This window comes from Falco cherrug, chromosome 1 (assembly GCF_023634085.1).
Source record: "Falco cherrug isolate bFalChe1 chromosome 1, bFalChe1.pri, whole genome shotgun sequence".
Lineage (NCBI taxonomy): Eukaryota > Metazoa > Chordata > Aves > Falconiformes > Falconidae > Falco > Falco cherrug.
The window spans coordinates 69,482,336-69,505,982 of NC_073697.1; the positions used below are offsets into that span (position 1 = coordinate 69,482,336).

Here is a 23,647-nt window from a genome sequence, read left to right on the forward strand (position 1 = left end):
CCTTGGCACTGTCTTTGTTGGAAAGGTGGTTTGTCTTGCAGACAGTTTTTAAAAACCAAAAATAGTTGTTTGAAAGCCATTGGTAGTTTAAAAAATTGGGAGGTAATGCATGTTTTTAATTGCAAGTAGTTATGAGTGTTTATTGAATACTGGGTTTCAGCATGGCTTTCTGTCCTTGTATTTCTTTTAAAGAAATTATTTTCTAGATAACTTGTGAAATCCTCAACTTAGAGTTTATATCGGGTTTTTGTCTTCAAAAAATGAAAGGAAATTAAGAATTGATCAACAAAATTTAATTAGACATAAAAGCAGTTACATACTGGATAATAGGGAGAGATCTAACACAGGGAGAGAACACAGCAGTTAGAGTTTATATGTGAAAGACTATGGGTAAGAAGTGTTATGAACCTAAAAGGTAAAATAATAGTTTAGAAAAACTGTTCAAGAGAACTTGTTTGCAGCCTTTTGTCTATAAAGAAAGTGTGCTTGCTGGAAAACAAAAAGAGCATAAAGATCTAAAGGTGAAAAGATTATATTGTATCAGATGCTCCTATGAAGACAGCTGCTTTAGACTTCAAGACTAATAGCTTGGTTAAGACTTTTCTCAAGGAGGTATACTCTTCCATAAAATAATAGTTCTGCTCTCTGGAGTTCCCTGATGTTGTTCCTAACGAGCTTTACAAAAATATGTATCAGTCAAAGTTAGAAATACAGGTCAGTAGGATTCTGTGAATCAAAGCAGTGTAGGTGTTCCTGAGTTCCTGTTCAACATCTGGCATCATCAAGGGCTCAGGGAGACTGGACCTTTTAGGATTCTTTCAGTATTCTGATGTTAGCCTTTCTAGGGCCATATGTTAAACAGCAAAGAGTAAATAGAGATTTAAAGGAAAATTCTGTGTGATTTCCCTGCTTTATTGGGTTAAAAGCATTAAGAATGCATCATTTAACTGCCTATTGCGATTTTATCATCTTCGCTTCCTTGCGTCTTCCATGTAGGGGTGGACAGGAGGAATCTTTCAAACTGCAGGGTTCGACATGCCTTGTTTCTGAGCTTGCCCTGTACAATGAAGACAGGTGGTTTTTCTAAGCTTATCAGATAAATTTTCTAGATGAACTAGGAAGCAAGAGCAATTAAAGTGATTTGGGTATGGAATGTCCAATTATGTAAACCAAAAATTCATATAATAAATTCAAAGCAACAGCAATTGGCTGGACCTAAGCCATATGTTTTTGTCAAGATCTGTGTTTTCAATGGACCCTTAATTAACCATGTAATCCCACACAGTAATTATATTTTATGGGACTGGCTAGTCAGATAAAGATGCTATTTGTCAACCTTTAGTATATCTGTAGGGAACCATCATGGGGTTGAATTTTCATTTTTCAAATAAACGTGCTTCAGGGAAGCTAATTGTGAAATTGGTTTCATCAGCACACGGGGCTGAATGTGTAGAAATGTGCAGGATTACTGGTTTGCCATGCCTGACTTGTGATTAATGACTGTTTTGTGAATAAAACTGGTGTGGGATGCATCTTAGAGATGCAGGTTTTTAGAATTATTGCCAGGTAATGTAGTATGAATTTGAAGTGTGGATTCAGTTATCTCCCTAAGTTGTCTGCATGTGAATAAGAATAACTTTGGCTTGAAACTGAGAAAACATGAGATATGTGAGAAGCTCCAAAGCAATCTGGCCTTGGCAACACAAAACTCAGCATGGGTCTGTTTACCCACTTAACTCCCAGGCTGAGTGCTGCCAGGGCATCTGTGGCATAATACAGGTGCAGTAGCAGAGGGGAGAGGCTGGCACTCCTAAGATGCCAGAAACCTCCGAAGAGGTTTAGTGTGCGATGGCTTTGTCTTTGCAGCTTGAAGCAAAAGTTATGAGATTCCTTATTAGGCTCAAGAGGTCTTAATTTTTATTGCAACTTACCTTGGAGATTTAGGCATCCTTTCAAGTATGATTTTAAATAGGACTATGGCTTGTTTTCCTTGTGTTCCCTCATGCCCCAATGAGAGCATTATGAGTCCTCCTGAGGCAGAATCAACTTTTAAAATTTCTAGTCTAAATAGAATTATTTTACAGTTTGATTGTTCTTAATTTGCTGGCTTAACCCAAGAGGAGTTAACTTGAGGGCAGGAAATCAAGATTTAAGTAAGATAGGAGTGTATACATTCAGATCCACTCCTGTGCTTAAGTAAAGGTTTCTATGCATGGAATTAGCCTAGAGAACTGCTTCTTAACAGTGGAATTGGAATTTTGTCACTTCAGGGATGAAGACAAACCAAGTAATAGGGACTTATTTGCTCTCCCCAAGAGAGCATCTAGTAAGCATCTAGTCCTTACAATAGACTTTAAAGGAAGCAATGGCAATTCTGGACATCTAATTTGTGGAGTTGTGTGGACATGGTGTTTGGGGCTGATATTTGGGGACAGTAGTCCGTGGAGCATTGAGGTATCAGCATGTTCTGATCTGGGAGAACCCTGGTTCACATTCTTTGTCTCTCTTCCTCCCCTCAACTAGCTGGCGGGACCCTACTTACTCTTTTCTTGAGAGCATGGAGGAAAAGGAATTGCCATCTGTTACAAAATTGCAATGTTATTGCCTCTTCCTCTTCCTTCTAAGGCAGCATTTGACAGTGTGGACAAAATTGGGACAGGGGCAGAACAGAGAGAGGGAGAAATCTGCCAGTGTCTGTGTTCTGCTGTCTGCTTCTTTTCCAGTTAAAAGCAAGTGTTATTTAGACAACTTAATGAAATTATACCCATCTGCCTAATGTGCCATGCTGAAGATTTAATAAATTTTGTCTCTCACAATAAGTATTTCTCTATTTCTGTCCCAAAAAATACAGATTAAGATGTTACTGATCATGAAAATGGTAACCTTAAAACCTCAACTTCTGGATTATAAAATGTGTGGAAAATTATACCATTTTCTAATGTAATTGTGTATATATATGTGTGTGTGTTTATGTATATAATGTGTATATATAACAAAAAACACACAAGTTAAAAAATTTGTAGAAAAGAAACAGCACAGAGTATAATTTAGAGCAGGGTTCCTCAAACTACGGCCCGCGGGCTGGATAAGGCTCCCCAAGGTCCTCAATCCGGCCCCCGGTATTTACAGAGCACTCCCGCCCCCCCCCGCCGGGCGTTGCGGGGGGGGAAACCAAGCAGCCGCAGATGACTGCCTGCCACTTCATCCACGCGCCGGCCCCCTGTTTAAAACGTTTGAGTACTCCTGATTTAGAGTATTAACTTTGTGTATCTCTAAAACATTTGGGATCTTAAAAATCCTTGCAAGTCTTCTAATTTGCTTCCATCAATATCTTGTAACTCGTATTCATACTGAAAAGTCTTTACTTAGCATGTCAAATTACATCATAACCTAAGTATGAAGCAAGTAAGCCATTGCTGAAAATCCAAAGTGAGAAGTATTAGGGAAGAAAAATGCACTGTTTCTTCTTCTGTATTGAATATAATGGGGTGGAGGATGCAGTGGTATTCAACTGCTGTTTTATTGTAGGTTTAAAAAAATATTTTTAAAAAATTAGTATTCTCCCTTTTCTACAGCTCTGTTGTGGGCTAGCAGCTTGTGGTGGCTTGCATTTTTGATGATGATGTTGAATTTGCTTGTCATTTCAGAATATCTGACGGTGTTTTCCCAGATGATTGCATTCCATGATCCAGAGCTGAGTAACCACCTTAATGAAATTGGGTTTATTCCTGATGTAAGTGCTAAGGGTTCTTATAATTATTGTTCAAAGGAAGTAAAAAGTTGAAAATGAGGGCAGCTAGGATGAGATACCTTTCCAGACTGTTTCAGCAGCATTTTGACATAAGTGAAACTTGTATATTAATGGACTTTCTGAGTACACTGATAAAATGGTAAAATGTTTATTGTTGTTTTACATACCTCGGTCCTTCCCGTTCTGTTGGCACAGTAAATACCACAAAAATACTACTAGTCAGTTTATTATAAGTTACAGGTTCATCTTAAAAGATATATATAATTCGTTTTTTAATTTGGATTAATATACAAAAATTAATGTGGCCATGAATGACTAATAGCAAAATTTATGTAAAATAATTAAATGCTGTGTTGGCTAACACAAAAGACACATCCATTTGCAAGTAACACAAGAAGTATATGCAAGTGTGGTTAATCTTGTAGGTATGTCAGACATTGGAAAATGCTTAGCACTCATTCGTTGGAATCTTATCAAAAACACCAAACAAGTGCATAACTTGTGTTTGTTTTATGCTTTCATTGGAAGAAGATGATGGAGGAAAATGAAAACTGAGAACACAGCCAGAATGTAGTAGAGAGGGACAGCTATGCTGGACATAGCAAAACAAGGCCACCTTTAGCTCCTCACTTTTAGCTACTACTGTAAATAGTTATGCTTTCTTCCTTTTTTTTTAACAAGATGTGTGTAGTCCAGAGAGCCAAGATAGTACTCTATAAAAATGTTTGTCTGCCTACAACTATAGCATTATTGAAGTTTCTCTGATGTTTCTGAAAAGTGGATTTAGGCAAGGCTGTGGTGAGAACACTGTTAATTGATACAGTCTATATCATGATATATTTGATATTTAGAAATCCAGTAATTACAAGTGGTCACAAGAACAGATAATGACTGAGAGGTTAAAATGGAAGAAGGAAACAAGTCAGGAGATGTTGATGTAAAATAGAAATTTTATAGATAAGAAATGTAATATGCATTTTTCTATGAGCAAGATTAAGCTTATTTTATTAGAAAAGCCTTCTGCCGATTAGGAAATGCTTTAAGCTGAAGCAGCAAGGCCAAGCTTCTGAAGGTCATTTGTTGTACACAATTTCTGGGTGAATTTGTGTGTCTTTGGGACTGGCAGATACTCGTTATCACTGTTTACAAATATCGTAATGGAAAAGCAAATGTATGCTTTCATTTGTAGAGATGTTTTTAATGTAGTAGTGCTGTTTATGAACGATACAAATTTAAAAGGTACTGTGGTGCTAAAATGAGCAGATAAGAAAGTGAGTGTATTGCATTATCAAGAGATGTTTGAGAAGGCCACACGTATTGCTGATAACACATCTGATGAGGGTGAGTGGGAGGAATTTGAAGGGAAGGTGGGGAGAAGGGAGAATGTTAATCTGTAGAAAGCCTAAATGTTTGTGGGGACGAAGGGCATGGGTAACATAAAGATTTAAGTTCCTGAAGGAGAATCAATTTTGCAACATCACTATGTAAATGCACTTGATACGTATTTGTTAAAGGCTGTGGATGAACAAACCAATTTGTCTGTGTATTTTGTCCAGGATACTAGTTCCCACTGAAGAGGTAGAGGTGTAGTTTCCCTGACCGTCTTGCAGGTCCCCATTTCTGCTGCTAATCTATGTAAGAGCTCTGTAGCAAGCCATCTTGGGTGTTAGCTCATCTTTCTGCAGCTCCTAGTGTTTGCTTGTACAGTCACAATTCTCAAGTGAAAACTCTGAAGATGCAAGTAAGCTGGAATAGTTTAGAATCACCTGTTTTGTTATATTTTAGGTGTTGTGTTGTGTTAGTCATTGGACAGCGCATAGTCAAATATGAGCCTTATCTAAGTTTTATAGTCAGAGATGATTAGGTAATGTAGTACATAGTTGCAAAACAGAGGTATATTTAAAACAAAAACAAAACAAAAACCAAACTTTCACTCAATACAGATGCTAGTTCTAAAATTAACACTAACCTCTGAAGAGAGGTTTTCCTTTCTAAATAGTCTTTTTTTTTTCTTTTTTTGTTAGAAGTAAAAGTTATTCTGCCTTTTAGATTAGTGAGAGAAGTGATTTTTGCACCTGTAACAAGACAGCACAGGATCCATCGAGGTGAAGGATATACACTGTAGTAATGAGATCTGAACCGGAGTTTCATGCTCAAGTACTAATCCTATCAAAGTAAAACCTGATTAATCTTTCATCACTGAAACACAGGCTCAGCTGCAGGAACGACTGTGTTTCCTGGCACCCTTCTCCTTCGCTTTGGGTCACGTAGCTCTCAGAATATTGAACACTGCTGAGTCTTGAATAGTTGTGAATATTGTTAGCTGATGTGGTTCCTGGATTAAGTACGCTGTGTGAGTTACATGTCAATAGGGGGATATATATACGATGAATCTGATGGTGGTTCTTTGCGCACTCTCCCAAAGTTTATAATGGTTCCCACTCTATAAAATGCTTTATAACATCTTTTATATTTTACTGAATAATTCGGACTTCAACAGCAGACCATGAACTGAACTGAAGAAAAACAAGCAAGTGTGTAACGTTACTGAAAGGGTAACTGTAGCCATATATTTTTCTAAAGAGCTTTCAGCTGCAAATTATGGAAGCTAGACAGTTGTCAGCTGGCCATTAACAAAGGTCAAAAGTCTGGCTGCAGTTATTTAGTATCATTGTGTTGGAGCTGCTGTCATAGGTAGATAGGTTAGCTTGGGTTTGGCGATATGCAGGAAATGTCGATAATAGGGCTTCCTCTAACTGAGAATTAAAAATCCTGTGATTGAAGTACTCCATCTCTGTTCCGTTACACAATTACTTAGTGGTGAATCTGGGGAAGAGGTGTATTGCTGGTATTTTTATCTTGTGAGTGAAGTGATCATTCTTCAAATGTTGTTTGTGTAGGTACATGCAGGTGTGTAGAATCTAATCTGAAAAATTACTCAGTCTGCATGCTCTTTACATCCCCAGTCATCAAAACATCTTTGCACCTTTCTGTAGCAATTACATATGTGATTGGGCAACATATAGCCTTGTATGTGTCTGTGTATTTATACAAAGACAGAACATGAAGCTGGAAGATCAGGGTTTTATAGAATAGACTCTTTCAGTTGGAAAGGACCTACAACTATCATCTAGTCCAACTGCCTGACCGATTCAGGGCTGACCAAATTAAAGCATGTTGTTAAGGGCATTGTTGAAATGCCTTTTAAACACTGACAAGCTTGGGGCATCGACCACCACTCCCGGAAGCCTGTTGCAGTGTTTGACCACCCTCTCTGTAAAGAAATGAACAGTCTAAACCTTCCCTGGCTCATCTTCGAACTGTTCCTCTGTGTCCTATCACTGGATCCCAGGGAGAAGAGATCAGCACATCCCTCTCGGCTTCCCCTCCTCAGAAAGCTGTAGAGAGCAAAAAAAATTTTTTTCTCAACAAGTGAAAATAAAACCAAAAAGCAGCCGTTGGGGCAGCAGCGTTGTTAGGATGACTCAGCAAAATAAAATTCTGGTTTATTGTTGGACAACATTGTTTCACACATACATTAAACAAGCCAAAAAAAAAAAAAAAAAAAAAGGAAAATAAACAACTTTATAAACAGGACAAAAAAAACCCAACAAAGAAAACCCCAACAACTTTTTATCTTTGGCCTTGCCACCTCATACAAACCACGATCTATGGAACAGCTGAAGTACATTGAAAAAGGTTACTGGAATGCTCAGAATAAAGTTATAAATATTTTTTTTTTTATGTTTCAGGGGTTTTTTATTTTTTCAAAAGGTTTTGTTTTATTCTCCTTTGAGATAATGGTTTGGGCCTGGTCACACCCCAAGTAAAGTCAGAGATCAGTAACAAGAGAGATATATGCTTCAAAGGCCCCCTTTTGGTCAATCCAAAATCACTTAAAAATAGCAGACCTCCTAACAATATATACAAAAATATAAAATGTAAATAAAAAAATACAGATTTTCCTTTAAATTGCTTTTAAGAAAGAAAGCAGGGCCTTAAAGTTTTGGGGGGTGGGGAGGAGGATTGTGGGGGAAATGCGGGGTTTCTCTTCCTGCTAAGGGTCAAATCTTTTCACGTTCACTGTGCAGGGGACCTGGAGCCAGGGTTCACTTTACTTGGTGAGTGTGACCACAGTGGAAGGGGGAAGTGGCGGGGGTGCGAAAGGAGGAAGGGGGGGGGGGCTCCCAAGGGTGAAAAGGATTCCCTGTAGCTGCAGATCATCCTTTTAACTGAGGATCATTCCTTCTTTCTTTGTTTGACCACTTTTCTGTGTAGTATGTCAAATGGTCTTTTAGTTTAGTAATCTTGGAAAGAAAGGTTGGATTACTTAACAGTTCTTCAATATCTGGGAATCTTACTGGGCAATTCAATAAGAAAAGAAATACATGATACCTTTCCTAAATCCTTTCTGTTGTCAGTTAAGCTAGTGCATGCCTAAAGTGTGTAGAAAGCAGGTTACCGTGGTGGACAAACTTACCTTACAACTGTCCATTGCAGGGTTTTTAGCCTGTTCTTCTGAAGCAAAAGAGCTAATCACTGTGGAGGTAGAATGTTTTTACCCATGTTGCCATTTATTCCTGATCCAGTTCCTGTATTCCTGTAAGTGTGACTTCAGCTTTGAGAAGGAAAGGCTCCAACGTAATGAAGTCTTGAACACTGAAAATAGTGTGAAATACATGCTAACAAATAACATAAAAAATGCATGGTAACACATTTTTTTTGTCATCCATCTATAAATTATTTTTATAATAATGATGAAGACAGTTTACCGGTTTAACATACTGCATTGAATGACAAATGGTCAGGTGAGGGTTCTTTTATAAAAGATTGCAAGAATAATGATTATTTCTATTGTATTTTTTATCCTTAAAGCTGTTGCTATTCGGTCTGTAAGTCTATGAGATGTGGAGTGTGAACGTAAGAGTTTTTGAACTTTCCTAGAGATTTTTGTAAACTGTTATATACATGCATAACTAACAAGAACTTGTGAAGAATGTAGGTGGTTTTGATGTTTTGAAAACTCAAACCTTAAATTTTAAATAATTCATTTTCATTATCCTGCAACAAGGTATATGGCTTCACTGTAGCTGCCTTAGCATGTTCATAAGGTGCATCTCAATCATACAGGACAGCCACTTTATTCTTACAGACTTTTCATTGAGTGAGAAGCTTGTGCATGCCTTTTGATACTCCCTACCATCCCCACCAACAAATGCTAGCATTCATTTTCACATTGCTATCCCTTCTAATATAAAATCCCCTGAGCCTACATTTCTTTAAGAACTATTGTATTTACAACTGAAATCTTACTCTCTGTAGGCAGAAGTGTGTAAAACTCCCTTCTTCTGGAGGAACAGTCAAATAATCAAACAATCCAGACAGTAATAATAGGCAATAAAAAAATCCTCGTGGAAAAGGCTTTCATCGGTATTTGAGCAGATATCTCTAAGTGCATCTAAGTGAGATGCACTATTTTCAAAATATGCCTATCAAACTATGGACACGTAAACATCTTCACCCTGTTGAAAAACAATGAACTGCATCTCCAAGCTCAGGTACTGAGCAGAATTTGTCCTAGCAGAGTACTATTGGAAACTTTAGCTAGGGATAAAAGAAAGATGGAAAATGAAACCAAGTCTAAGGACAAGAGATTTCAATTGTAAAAAAAAAAAAAAACCAAACCAAAAAAAAAAAAAAAAACCCCACAAACAAACAAAAAAACCCCCCACAAAAACCCCTGTGGATTTATTCAGATTGTCTGAATGGAAACTGATGTTAGGGGACTGCTGTGTTCTTCATGTGTAAGAAATGTCCTTAAGTCCTTGCTTAAAAGCACAAAAGTTCTTGTATTTTACTAGCGAAGCAAAATGATAATTATGCCTTTGCTGATCTCAAGCTCACTTTTAAAAAAAGTGAAGCGTTGGTGACTTATTCTCAGGCTGTTCCAGCAGTTCAAACGCTACTTTGATTAAACATTAGGTATGCTTCCCAGCTACGGAGAGTTAAGTGTGAACAATAAATACAACCCCATTGCATTTCAGGGTTCAGCAGTGAAGGGTTGAAAACCTCTTTCTTGAACAGCAGCGTGTTGGTACAGAAGCCTTGCACGATGCTCTCCCAGCCGGTGATTGCTAGAGGGCAGTATTGACTAATAGTATGTTAAAAGTTCATTCGTTTAATTAAACGAATTTGGTAAGCTATCTGTTTGAGTTTTTCAGTTTGACTTGCATGGTGGAATAATACCACCAGTGTTGTGGCTTTTTTTTTGACTGATCATTAATAGTAATTGTAACCTCTTCAGGTTTACCAAGATCTCCTTGTCTTAGAATATTAGATTTATGAAAGTCAGAGGGAGAATTCCCTTCAGTAAAAATTGGACTGATACCTTCTACTTCAATAGTTTGACCTACTCTTCATGTCACTTCATATGTTTGGTGAGAATGGTTTGGAGCAAAGTGGTGGTTTGCCTTGTGGTTACCTCTTAATAATCTGTTCAATGTTGTAAATTTTGTGTATTTTCTTGTGTATTTCAATGTAGATGCATAGAAGACAGAGGTGTTTGTGAAATTAGGAGAAAGTGTGGACCTGCTTTGGTGAAACATTTTAATCATATATATGAAAAGGAGACAATAATTGCTTTTAAATACCAAGGAAGTAACATAGTTCAAAATGATGTCCACTTAATATGTACCTCCAAGCAAAGAGGAGTCTCAGGCTATTAGAAGTATTTGTTTTCCTACTGCATGGAAAGCAAGATATTGCATACAAGCAAGCAGGTAAATAGGTATTAGCTGATTACTGCCCCTGCTGAGGATATTTCAGGGAACACAGGGTATGTTGTTATTCAATAGAGACAGCTATTGAAGGCATGACAGATATACCCGGGCAAGTAGAATGACTGTATATTAAGATTAAAATAGTGACAGCAATGGATTTGTTCTGGTTTTTGAACCCTTAAAATCTATTGGTGTCTTGGAGACTAAACTTCATAAAAGCCGCCTGAATTTTGAAAGTGGTGAACAGTTGGTCATCACAGCTTTTATAGTTTTATGAATAGTACGGTTCAAATACTATCAAATGCTCAGATGAAGATACAGGAATAAAATCTAGAGCAAGCTGTGCTAAAGAGCTTTTTGGCAAATATGAGTATCATTTAGTCGGTGCCATAACCCAGTTAAGTGTTTATGGAATAAGTAGTAATTTATTAACATAATATCAATTATGCTTTCTGCTTCTCATGTGCTTACTTCCAGGGAAAGCTTAATAGGAAGACTAATTTGCACTTTTTATGAGCTAAAAAGTAATATATTAAGCTTTATGTCTAACTGTAAATCTTCAGAAGTGGAAAACAGAGCACATGAGCTGTGCAACTAAGTAAAATTTAACAAAGATTGTCTCGCTCTTGCATTCCTAATTTGTGGGGACTTTTGGTGCAGTTCGATGTTTTAAGAACAGATTCTGTTGCCTTCAACATACTAAGTACTTCACTGAAAACTAAGAAACTCTGAAGGTGTTAAATATATATAAATGCTTAGCTCTTCTAAAGCATACTGAATTTTCTCTATGATGACATGAATGTGAAAGTTCACAGAACCTAAAGGTTTTCTGTAGCTATTGCAGCAGCACCAGTTCTTAGATAGTCTCATAGTAGTAGGAATACTGAAGCAGTCTCAAAGTCTTCAGTTAACACCTGCCTTTAAAGGTCACAGTAGCACAACATAAATGTTTAACTTGTTAGTAACTGACACTATATGCTGTTAAGAATGAAATAGTTCTTACTGCTTTTCCTGACATGGGAACATAGTCAACATAGGAGAAAAAGGTTGATATGGTTGTTGGTTTTTTTAATGGAGATTGTGTTTTGCACTTTAAATTATTTATATAGAACCAAGGTTCTTTCCATAGTCAAAAATATATATTGAATCAAGTTGGTTTACCCTTGTTCAGGCACCTTTTGCTAATTTTCACTAAGGTGAGAACAGTGACAGTTTAATAGAGCAGGGGTTTGAGTTCTTTAAGACTTTGGTGGTTATTTTTTACAAACCGAAGCCTGGGGAGGGTGTTGGTTGGGTTTGTTATTATTTTCAATACAGTATCACAAACTAGGAATTTGAAAGAGATGAGAATGGGGGCCTTGGGGCTGGGGGGGGGGGCGGGGGGGAGGCGGTGGGGGGAAGAAAAAAAAGCTTCTCAGAGGGGCTAAAAGTTGTGTGATAGTGGTTCTGCCAATCAGTTATTTCCCATTTTAAATACATTCATGCCAAGCTAGACAATCTTTACTGTAGTACATAATTGTCACTTGTCACAAACAACTTCAGCTTTTAAAACTTTTTTTTATTCTCTTCCCCCCATCATCACCTTTTGCAGCTTTATGCTATTCCATGGTTTCTTACAATGTTTACACGTGAGTATGCATTCTTTTTCTCTGATTAAATGTTCTTCTATTTCTTAAGCATAATTTTTCTCACTTTTTCAGCTAAAGCCTTCCCAACTGGTTTGATGTGTCTATCATTCAGTAGATCGCTTGTAATTTGCAAGGATGTGTGTTGTGGTTTAAGTCTCAACAGTGCCTGTCACATACTTACTGCTCTGATATGATAATAATTAACTTTAAAAAAAAAAATACTAAATTTGAACTGGATTATTTTACATATACAGTATTTAGGGGGTATGCAAAGGAAGCTGTTATCTACTGGAAAAAGATACAATAATAGTTGAAAAAAACAACCCATACCTTACCACCTTCCCTTGCCCTCACCCAAATAATGTCAGAGAGAGAGTAACTTTGTTTTTGAAGACCAAGAAAACAAGCTTTTTTTATTGCACCTTGACGCATTGTTATTCTGCTAGCGGTATTTTACCAAGATACATGTTCATGTATGTTAGGAACAACAAGACCTTTATAATTTGGTGAGCTTTTAGTGAAAGAGGATGAAGTTAATAAAGTCTAGAAAGCAATTAAAAATCTTTGCTCAAAGATCTCTGTGATTTTTTTTTTTTTTTTTCATGTCATGTCAACATTGGCAGTCTTTGAAAAAAAAGAAAAGTGGCAGTACGGAAAGAGCTGATGAATTATTTCTCTGATGAAATATCAAATAATTTAATGTGAGAGTCTTGATTGCAGTTTCTGAAGATCTTGACTGTGAAGCACTGGTTCTTGAAGTTGTCCATTCTAAAACTTTCATGAGAATCAGTACCTTTGGAAAACCAAGGAGATGATTTCCTTGGCAATGAATTGCAATAAATGTTAAAACTATTTAGTTGGAGGATAGCTTATTTTAGGAGAGCCACCTTCAGCTTTATATATAAAGTGTTGCTATTTTTAACAGGCCTTTCTCCTTGTCTTTCCTTTATTCTGCCAGTTTTTGCTCTATTTTGTTAAGTTTTTTTACATAATTTTAAGTAGTTGAGTTTATTAATTCATCAATGTCTTTATACTATTGGAAAAAATGAAATGCATATCCTAATGTATAATTGCACCATACCAAAAGAAAAGTAAATTGCCTGATTTTGTTTGTTTGAAATATGAAAACCTACGTGTTTCTGAGTATTTAATCATGAAAGAATGCACTGATGATTTCCAGAATATTCAAACTGCATAGAAGGCAAATCTGTTTCTAAACAGCTTGAGTCCTTTTTGCTCCCAAGTAAAAAAGAAATAACCCCAGAACTGGAGAGGAAAAAAGTATATATGCAACTCCTTAGAAGTGTGTGTGTGTGTATATGTTTTTATCAACTTATATGCTTATAGAGTTGGTTTTTTTTATTGTGCTTGTTCATTGTGCAGATGTCTTTCCTTTGCACAAAATTTTTCACTTGTGGGATACATTACTGCTTGGAAATTCCTCCTTCCCGTTCTGTATTGGAGTTGCAATACTTCAACAGCTGAGGGATCGTCTTCTGGCTAATGGATTCAATGAATGCATTCTCCTTTTTTCAGACTTGCCAGGTACAGAAAAAACTATTTCTTCCCTTTTTCTGTCTTCCCCTGTGTGTTGCTGAAGAAAGTATGTACTTGCACATGAATATATACTGAAAATCTTACATGTGTTTTGAAATCATGGATTTAGGCAAATTAACTGTCAGAGTGTGACTATAGCTTGATGAAGTTAGAAGTCTTTTTGCTGTCATCAGCAAGAATTGGGTGAGCTTGTTATTATTTCCAGGTGAAGGTTGGAGCACTTTCTTGTGAAATTTAGAACAATTTTAAATAATTCATAAGCAACTGTTTTGTAGACATGCAATGTATAGAAACAATGCAGTTGATAGCGATTTCATAGTGAAAAAAATGCAGTGATGTTCTGAACAGTGCTTTTCCACTTTGATGCTGGTGCTAGCCTGTTTTCCTTTCAAAAATAATTAAACTTTTGCTGTGGAAACAGTTAATGTAAAAGGATTAGGGAAAGCAGTATAGAAGCTATTGGAATTGTTCTGTGTTAAATTGGTTTCCATTCAAAACGTAAAGCTTTCAAAAGAACCTTCAAAATTGGATTGCAGGCTACATGATCATTGCACAGAAGTTCTGTCGTCTTGTTCAGTGGGAGATAGTTGACCTACCCATAAAAGCAAGTGTTGAAAAGAAAAAAAAAAAAATTGCAGTTAACCATGAAGATTGGGTCTTCTTTCTGAGCAAGTTTCTAGTGAGTCAGTAGAATGCATTTGAACTGAGTAAGCCCTGTCAACTGAAAGATGTGTTTCCATTTGTGATGGACTAATATTTCTATAACATATGAATTGGAAGGCTACTGCACCCAGAACATACTTACGTTCTTGTATTAATTCCCCCTCTCCAACCCAGGATTATACTAACATAATATAGGTCTTAGTTAAGTGGTGACACTGTTTTCATTGTGTGGACTTTCTTAAAGTAACTGTAACTTTTGGGTAATTGTTGGGCTAATTATAGATTCAGCGGGCTCTGTTTGAACACCATGTGTGCAATTCAATAATTCATACTTAAGAAATGACGAGTGCTCATAGTGGGTGACTCTCTGCTAAGGGGCACTAAGGCATCCACCTGCCGGCCTGACAGGGAGTCATGTGAGGTGTGCTGTGTTCAGGAGTTAAGGTCTGACACGGTGCCCCAACCTGTGAGAAGGACAGACGGTTATCCACTGCTGTGCTTTAATGTGGGCACAAATGATGCCACAAGCTAGAATCTAGGCAGAATCCAGGAATACTATAAAGCCATAGCGGTGCAAGTGAAAAATATTGGTGCCCAAGTTATTTTTGCTTCCATTTTACCAGTTAGAGGAAAGGGTGCAGCCAGAAATAGACATATGCAAATCAACTTCTGGCTTTGTGGCTGGTGCCATCGTGAGGGTTTTGGCTTTTATGACAATGGGACGTGCTTTGATGACTATGACCTGTTAGGGAGGGATGGGATCCACCTGTCTAGAAGAGATAAGGGAATCTTTGGCTAACTTTGTGAGGCAGGCTTTAAACTGAAGGACTTGGCAGTGGGGTCCCAAAGTGGCAGTGCTCATGCCATCACATCCAACTGGAGACTAAGTCAGGCCAAACAGAGCAGTGATATATGTTCCTTAGTTGCCTCCCAAGATAAGCACCAGCAGGCCAGCCACCTCAAGGGTGTGTGCGTGGCTATGGTGTATCCACTTGCACACCTCCTGGGAAACCTGTGTGCTTGATTCCCTCTCTGAAATGCCTGTCCACCAACACGTGCAGCATGGGGAATACACAGGAAGGATTAGAGATCTGAGTGGTCACAGGGCCATGATCTCATTGCAGTTACAGAGACACGGTGGGAGCAATGGCAAGGTAGTGGAGTCGCTCTTTATGTGAGAGGAGAACTGGAATGCATCAAGCTCTGCCTAGCGGTTGATAAAGAATGAGTCGAGAGCTTATGGGTAAGGATTAAGGGGCAGGCCAATGTGGGTTTCGCTGTTGTGGACGTTTACTGTAGGCCACCTGATCGGGAAGAGGAAGTTGATAAGGCCTTGTACAGATAGCTGGAAGTAGCTTTGTGATCATAGCCCCTAGTTCTCATGGGGGATTTCAACTATCCTGATATCTGCTGGAAAGACAACACAGGGAGGCACACGCAGTCCAGGAGCTTCCTGCAAGGCACTGATGACACAGGTTGGGGAGGAGCCAACAAGGCAAGGTGTGTTCCTGGACTTTGTACTAACAAAGAAAGAAGGACTGGCTGAGGATGTGAGGACTGGGGGTAGCCTTTGCTACAGTGATCATGAGATGGTGGAGTTTGGGATCCTGTGTGGAGGATGCAGGGCAGTAAGTAGGATTACAGCCCTGGACTTCAAGAGGGCTAACTTTGGCCTCTTCAGGGACCTATTTAGAAGAATCCCATGAGCTCGGGCTCTAGAAGGTGGGAGTGGTCCAAGACAGCTGGCGAATATTACAGCATCTCTTCCTCTAAGCTCAAGGTTGGTGTATCCCTGTGAGCAAGAAATCAAGCGAAGGAGGCAGGAGGCCTGCATGGATGAGCAAGGGGCTCCTGGAAAAACTCAGGCAGAAGAAGGAAGTTTACAGGAGGTGGAAAAAGAGACAAGCCACTTGAGAGGAATATAGGAAAGTTGTCAGAACATGCAGGGAGGTGATGAGGAAGGCTAAGGTCTGTTTGGAATTAAATCTGGTGAGGGAGATCAGGGACAACAAAAAGGGCTTTTTCAAGTACATCAGTAGCAAAAGGATGACTAGGGAAAATGTGGGCCCGCTGCTGAATGAGGTGGGTGCCCTGGTGACAAAGGATACAAGAAAGCAGTTACTGAATGCCTCCTTTGCATCACTCTTATTACTAAGGCCAGCCCTCAGGATTCACAGACCCTGCAGGCAAGAGAGACAGTCTGGAGAAAGGAAGACTCTTTCCCGTGGTTGAGGAGACTCACTTAAGCAAACCTGACACCCACAAATCCATGGGCCCTGATGGAATGCACCCCCAAGTGCTGAGGGAGCTGGCAGATGTTATTACCAAGCAACTCTCCATCATCTTTGAAAGGTCATGGAGGACAGGAGAGGTGCCTGAGGACTGGAGGAAGCCAAAAAGGGCAGGAAGAAGCACTCAGGAAACTACAGGCCTGTCAGCCTCACCTCCATCCCTGGAAAGGTGATGGAACAGCTCATCCTGGATGTCAACTCCAAGCATGTGGAGGAAAAGGAGGTTATTAGGAGTAGTCAACATGGATTCACCAAGGGGAAATCATGCTTGACCAATCTCATAGCCTTCTATGATGGAATGACTGGCTGGGTAGACGAGAGGAGAGCGGTGGATGTTGTCTACCTTGACCTCAGCAAGGCTTTTGGCACTGTCTGCCATAACATCCTCATAGGTAAGCTCAGGAGGTGTGGGTTAGAGGAGCGGACAGTGAGGTGGATTGAGAACGGGCTGAATGGCAGAGCTCAGAGGTTGTGATCAGCAGCACAGAGTCTGGCTGGAGGCCTGTAGCTACCGGTGTTCCCAGGGGTCAGTGCTGGGTCCAGTCCTGTTCAACTTGTTCATCAATGACCTGGATGAGGGGACTGAGTGCACCCTCAGCAAGTTTGATGATGATACAAAACTAGAAGTGGCTGTGCTACTACCATTCAGCGAGACTTGGACAGGCCAGAGAGCTGGGTGGAGGGGAACCTCATGAAGTTCAGCAGAGGCAAGTGTAGGGTCCTGCACCTGGGGAGGAACAACCCCCTGCACCAGTACAGGCTGGGGTTGACCTGCTGGAAGGCAGCTCTGCGGAGAAGGACCTGGGAGTGCTGGTGGACAGCAAGGTGACCATGAGCCAGCAGTGTGCCCATGTGGCCAAGAGGGACAATGGTACCATCATTGGAGGAGTGTGGCCAGCAGGTCGAGGGAGCTTATCCTCCCCCTCTGCTCTGCCTTGGCGAGGCCGCATCTGGAGTGCTGTGTCCAGCCCTGGGCTCCCCAGTTCAAGAGACAGGGAACTACTGGAAAGGGTCCAACGGAGGGCTACAAAGATGATGAGGGGACTGGGGCATCTCCCTTATGAGGACAAGCTGAGAGAGCTGGGCATGTTTAGCTTGGAGAAGGCTGAGAGAGGGGATCTTAGCAATGCATACAAATATCTTCAGGGCGAGTGTCAAGAGAATGGGGCTAGGCTCCTTTCAGTGGTGCCCAGCGAACAGGACAAGGGACAATGGGCACAAACTGCAACACAGGAGGTTCCCCCTGAATATGAGGAAGATGGTCTTTACTTTGGGGGTGACAGCGCACTGGGACAGGCTGCCCAGAGAGGTTGTGGAGCCTCCTTCTGCAGAGGCATTCCAGACCTGCCTGGACGTGGCTTTGTGCAACCTGCTGTAGGTGAACCTGCCTTAGCAGGGGGTTGGACGAGATCATCTCCAGAGGTCCCTTACAACCCCAACCATTCTGTGATTCTGTTAGAATTCCTTTAAACCAAGTAATTCTTTTTCAGAAGAACTGCATGAGAGAATAAAGTTTGGAAGAGCATTTAAGCTTAAAAACTTAAGTGTGGCAGTCTCCACTACTGTAGAGTTTACAGAGGTTAGCAGTAGTCTAGGATATGGTAGTAAGCAGGCTGAGGCTAAGTTCATAGTTGCATAAGTCAGTCTGTCAGAAGTTCAGTGAGTTGTCACAGATGAAGCTCTGTAATTTCAGTAAATACCGTTGTCACAAATTCTGTCTCTTACTGTATGCCCTTGAACATATGTCCAGATTTCTAAATTTTTCTTTTCTGCTATTTTCAGTTTAGTATATACTATGCAATTGCTACTCTATTTTTCAAGTTATAAGAAATTTAATTAGGCCATTCTGTATGGTGTGGGTTTTTTTCATTTTCAGTCTATATGCTGAGTCATTTAAAATGCTTTTATTAAATTTAACTGTGTATCTTCAGATGGTCTGAAAGGTGAGTGCTAAACTAAAAGACTATCTTTCTCCACCTTCCCTCCTCCCCCTTCTATGATCTGTATGTCTTAGTTAGATATAGTTTCATTAATATTTAACTTATTTTCTTGCCTAAGGTAATTTCTCCCCCTTTTTTTTTTTTCTTGAGTGGTTCTAAATTATGTATTCAAATTTATCTTGAACCAGCTGATTTACTGGCAGTTGAATACTTTATGCTGAGGTCAATGTAAGAACACATTAGTTCTCATAATATGTATCTTTTTATATATTAAAATGAAATCACTAAAATCTGTGTGTTATAATATACGTACTTTTTGCTGATTATAGTTTATGACAACTTTGCTGATACCCTGGTAGGAAATGTTTTGGTAAAATGGTGTTTCTGAATATATATTATTTTTTTTGTGTTGGTGATGTCTGCAATATTTTGGATGTCAGCAGTGGCACGACGGAATATTGTGAGATTAATCCAAAGTATATCATAAACTGACTACTAAGGAAAAAAGAGTGAGGATGGACGACAATTATAGTGTGACTAAAAAGTTAAGTGTTACTGGTCTAGCTGAGACATCTGTAATCAGTAATTTTTCACATATAATTATCATAGCCTTGTGCCTTCTCTTTCTGACCTGAATCTTATTTCTGGTTAAGAAGTATTGACTACTTATGCGTTTTGTCACCTCTGTCTTCCAAACAGGACTTCTGTTATTTTGGTTAACATAAATCATGTGTCATGCCTGAGAATTTTCTGAAAGTAATTTACAACCTTCACCTGAAACTGGGTCACCCCAAATAAGAGATTATGATGTTCAAAATGTTTGCGATAATTTCAATCTAAAAATCAGTTGTTGCTCAACAGTCTGAAACTCCTGTGGCTTTTGAGCTTTCTTGTGTGTTGGAATGGCTTATCTCAGGCTGCCAGTGAAAGTGGCTTGCTTTCCAGACCGATAAAGCTATTTTACTGCAGTCTTGCGGAACACTTTTTTTTAAGAATTCTTGTTTTTACAGTAGCAATTTTTGAAAATGTCTATTTAAAGCTAAAAAAAAGTTTAAAAAGTAAAAAAATTTTGCTTTTTTTCCAGTTCACAGCATGTAACAGTTTCAGTTACTATTTTAAAAGGTTAATGATGTGAGGAAAAAGAGGGGCACAGTGCCATTGCTGATTACTTGATTCTGAAAACTGTTTCCAATGCTTGTCTCAAAGCTTTGGCCGTATTTTATCAATAGACTCAGTACAGTTGGGCATTACTTGTTATTTTCAGGAGGCCTATTGGAAATTTTTAATTGTTTTTATATAGTTTTAACAAGGTTCTAGCATATTAGGAAATATATTTGAAGTATTTGATAAAATAATTGGTTAATTAAGAATAGTGGAAAATCCCTTTGCTGTAGTAACAAATGTCTTGGTTCATTCCTTATGGGGCTGTAAAAATGGGACATATAAGCAACTGTTAAATAGAATTAGATTGTTTAGGAAATTACTACCCCAAAGTGTTTTGTATTCTCTTTCATTTCTTCATATCTTTTTTTCTCATGTTTAAGAATCTCTGTTAAGTATAAACTTTATTCAAACAATATAAATATCAGAGCTAAGATTTAAGAGGTAGTATTTGAGACAGACAAACAAAACCAGCCCTGCAGTCATTGCTGATTTTTATGTGTAGTTTTGAGACTTACTAAATCTCATCTCATTTGGGTGATGCAGAGAGAGCAAATGCATTATGCATTCCCTTTGTTTTTCCTTTGCCTAAGTCTGACAAGTAGCAGGAGACTGTGGCAGGAAAATGAGGATGGTCAGAGTGGCACCACTATGATGCGAGTCCTGGAGGACTCAAGGAACCTGCTTTCAGACCAGTACTGACTTGTACTAGGACAGTTTGGGTACGTCTTCCTCTTAGATGTCAGCAAATTTGCAGCCCAGAAGGCTCTTTCATTCATTCAGGGCCAAATGTATAAGTGACTTTACTTTAAAACTTGCAGTTTTGCTTATAGCTCAGTCTTTTAGCATTCTGCCATAAGTTTGTGTGATAATGTACATTATATAACTCAAAAATATATGATTACTGTAGCTTGGCTTGATTACTGAGTTCATTACAAATAGTACAAAGTCGCCAGCACCTTTTGTTAGAAACAAACCCATGAAGGAAAGATCCAGATATGCACAGCTCTTTGCAAACAGTTGAAGGAACCCGCAGACCAATTCACTCCCACCTGGAATGGGTGCAGTATAGGGCCTGGCAAACACCTTCCTCCAGAGATCCATGCCAATATCATCGCTGACATACAGAGATTAATTACGGCCTTGAGAAGGGATAGGGCAGCTAACAAAAAAAGATGGGGACAGATGCTGTTTGAGAATAGGGAAACACTAAGCCTAGATATGAGAAAAAATGTACCTTTGAATAAGCCTTTTAGGTTAGTTTACGCAAGCTCATCTTCTGTTATTTTGGAGGAGATGAAATATATTCTTTTGATGCTGTGCACCCTCAGGAATGTGTCTTTTTGCTGACTCCAGGCTAGTAAGAGCTTCAAAGGGGAGAACCTTGGCCTCAGATAGGAAGTCCAGAAAGACTGGCTGTGGAAAAGCAATCCAGTGCAATGAGGAGCTACAGTAGAATGGTTGAAGTGGAAAACACAGAGAATTCTACTTTGTGAGACACAGGCATGTAACTTTAAGATGTGACATGTAGTCAAAGATCAACCACAAAAATAAATGATTATCCAAGGAACAGTTTCTTTAGAAACAGTCTAGGAGGTTCCTGGAGTGTGCAGAAGGCAGCTTCCTGCTGCAGCTGGTCATGGAGCCAGCCAGGGGAGACGCCCCACAGGACCTGCTGTTTACAAACAGGGAAGGACTGGGGGGTGATGTGGTGGTTGGAGGCTGTCTTGGGCAGAGCGATCAGAAAATAATGAGAGGTTTAGATTCTCAGAGAAGTAAGGAAAGGGGGGTCAGCAGAACTACTACCTCAGACTTCTGGAGGGCCAATTTTGGCCTGTTTAGGAGCCTGGTTGACAGAGTCCCTTGGGAGGCAGTCCTGAAGGGCCAAGGGGTTGTCCAGGAAGGCTGCACATTCTTCAAGAAGGAATATTAAAGGCCCAGGAGCAGGCCGTCCCCATGAGCTGAAAGACAAGCCAGCAGGGAATAAGACTAGTGTGGCTGAAGAGCGAGCTTTGGCTGGAACTTGGGAAGGGGTGAGGCAGGAGGAAGAATTTACTACTTTTGGAATAAGGGGCAGGCCGCTCAGGAGGAATATAAGGATATCATTAGGGTATGCAGGGAGAAAATAAGAAAGGTAAAAGCCCAGCTAGAATTTAAGCTTGCTGATGCCATAAAAGATAACAACAAATGTTTTTACAAACACATCAGAAACAAAAGGAGGGCCAAGGATAATCTTCATCTTTTATTGGATGCGGAGGAGAACATTGCCACAAGGAATGAGGAAAAGGCTGAGGTACTTAATGCCTTTTTTGCCTCAGTCTTTAACAGTGAGACCAGCAAGTACCCTCTGGGTACCCAGCCCCCGGAGCTGGAGGACAGGGATGAGGAGGAGAATGAAGTCCCCACAGCCCAGGAGGAAACAGTCAGTGACCTCTGCTCCACTTCAGTGTGCACAAGTCTATGGGGCTGGATGGGACCCACCCGAGGGTACTGAGGGAGCTGGTGGAGGAGCTCACCAAGCCACTCTCCATCATTTGTCAACAGTCCTGCCTAACTGGGGAGGTCCCAGGAGACTGGAGGTTAGCCAGTGTGACAGCCATCTACAGCAAGGGCAGGAAGGAGGATCCAGGGAGCTACAGGCCTGTCAGCCTGGCCTCAGTGCCGGGGAAGGTTATGGAGCACATCAGCCTGAGTGCCATCACGCAGCATGTGCAGGACAGCTGGGGGATCAGGCACAGCCAGCATGGGGTTATGAAAGGCAGGTCCTGCTTGATGAACCTGATCCCCTTCTATGACAACATGACCTGCCCAGGGGGTGAGGGAAAGGCTGTGGATGTTGTCTACCTGGACCCTAGAAAAGCCTTTGACACAGTCTCCTACAACATTCTCCTGAAGAAACTGGCTGCTCATGGCATGGACAGGGGTACTCTACGCTGGGTTAAAAGCTGGCTGGATGACCAAGCCTGAAGTAAATGGACTTAGGTCCAGCTGTTGGCCGGTCACAAATGGTGTACCCCAGGGCTCAGTGTTGGGGCCAGTCCTGTTTAATGTCTTTATCAATGACCTGGATGAGGGAATAGAGTGCACCCTCAGTAAGTTTGCAGATTACACCAAGTTGGGAAGAGCATTTATCTGCTTGAGGGCAGGAAGGCTCTGCAGAGGGATCTGCACAGGCTGGACCGAGGCCAAGTGTATGAGGTTCAACAAGGAGAAGTGCCGGGTCCTGCACTTGGGTCACAACCACCCCACACAACGCTACAGGCTTGGGGAAGAGGGGCTGGAAAGCTGCCTGGGGGAAAAGGACCTGGGGGTGCTGGCTGACAGCCGGCTGAACATGAGCCAGCAGTGTGCCCAGGTGGCCAAGGAGGCCAATGGCATCCTGGCTTGTATCCAAAACAGGGTGGCCAGCAGGATAGGGGAAGTGATTGTACCTTTGTAGTCGGCACTGGTGAGGCTGCACCTTGAATCCTGTGTTCACTTTTGGGCCCCTCACGGCAAGAGGGACGTAGAGGTGCTAGAGTGTGTCCAGAGAAGGGCAATGAAGCTGGTGAAGGGTCTGGAGAACAAGACTTATGAGGAGCGGTTGAGGGAACTGGGGAGGAGACTCGGGGGATCTTACTGGGCTCTATAACTACATGTAAGTAGGTTGTAGGCGGTGGAGTAGGTCTCTTCTTCCGGACAACAAATGACAGGACGAGCAAATGGCCTCAAGTTGCAGCAGGGGAGGTTTAGATTGAATGTTAGGAAAAATTTCTTTGCTGAAATGGTAGTCAATCATTGGAACCAGGAAGGTGGGAGAATCACCATCCCTGGAGGTATTTAAAAGATGCATAGATGTGGTGCTTAGAGACATAGTTTAGTGATGAACTTGGCAGTC

General features: G+C 40.3%; 1 protein-coding gene across 2 annotated transcripts in view; it reads left to right on the forward strand.

Annotated features, from left to right (window-relative positions):
• The window catches only part of TBCK (TBC1 domain containing kinase), a 117,978-nt gene that overhangs the window by 49,271 nt on the left and 45,060 nt on the right, over nucleotides 1-23,647 (forward strand). For both annotated transcript variants that reach the window (XM_055698444.1, XM_055698452.1), the window contains exons 20-22: nucleotides 3,648-3,733; nucleotides 12,122-12,158; nucleotides 13,542-13,703. In XM_055698444.1, coding sequence (XP_055554419.1) covers nucleotides 3,648-3,733; nucleotides 12,122-12,158; nucleotides 13,542-13,703 — 285 coding nt within the window. The remainder of the gene's footprint in view (nucleotides 1-3,647; nucleotides 3,734-12,121; nucleotides 12,159-13,541; nucleotides 13,704-23,647) is intronic.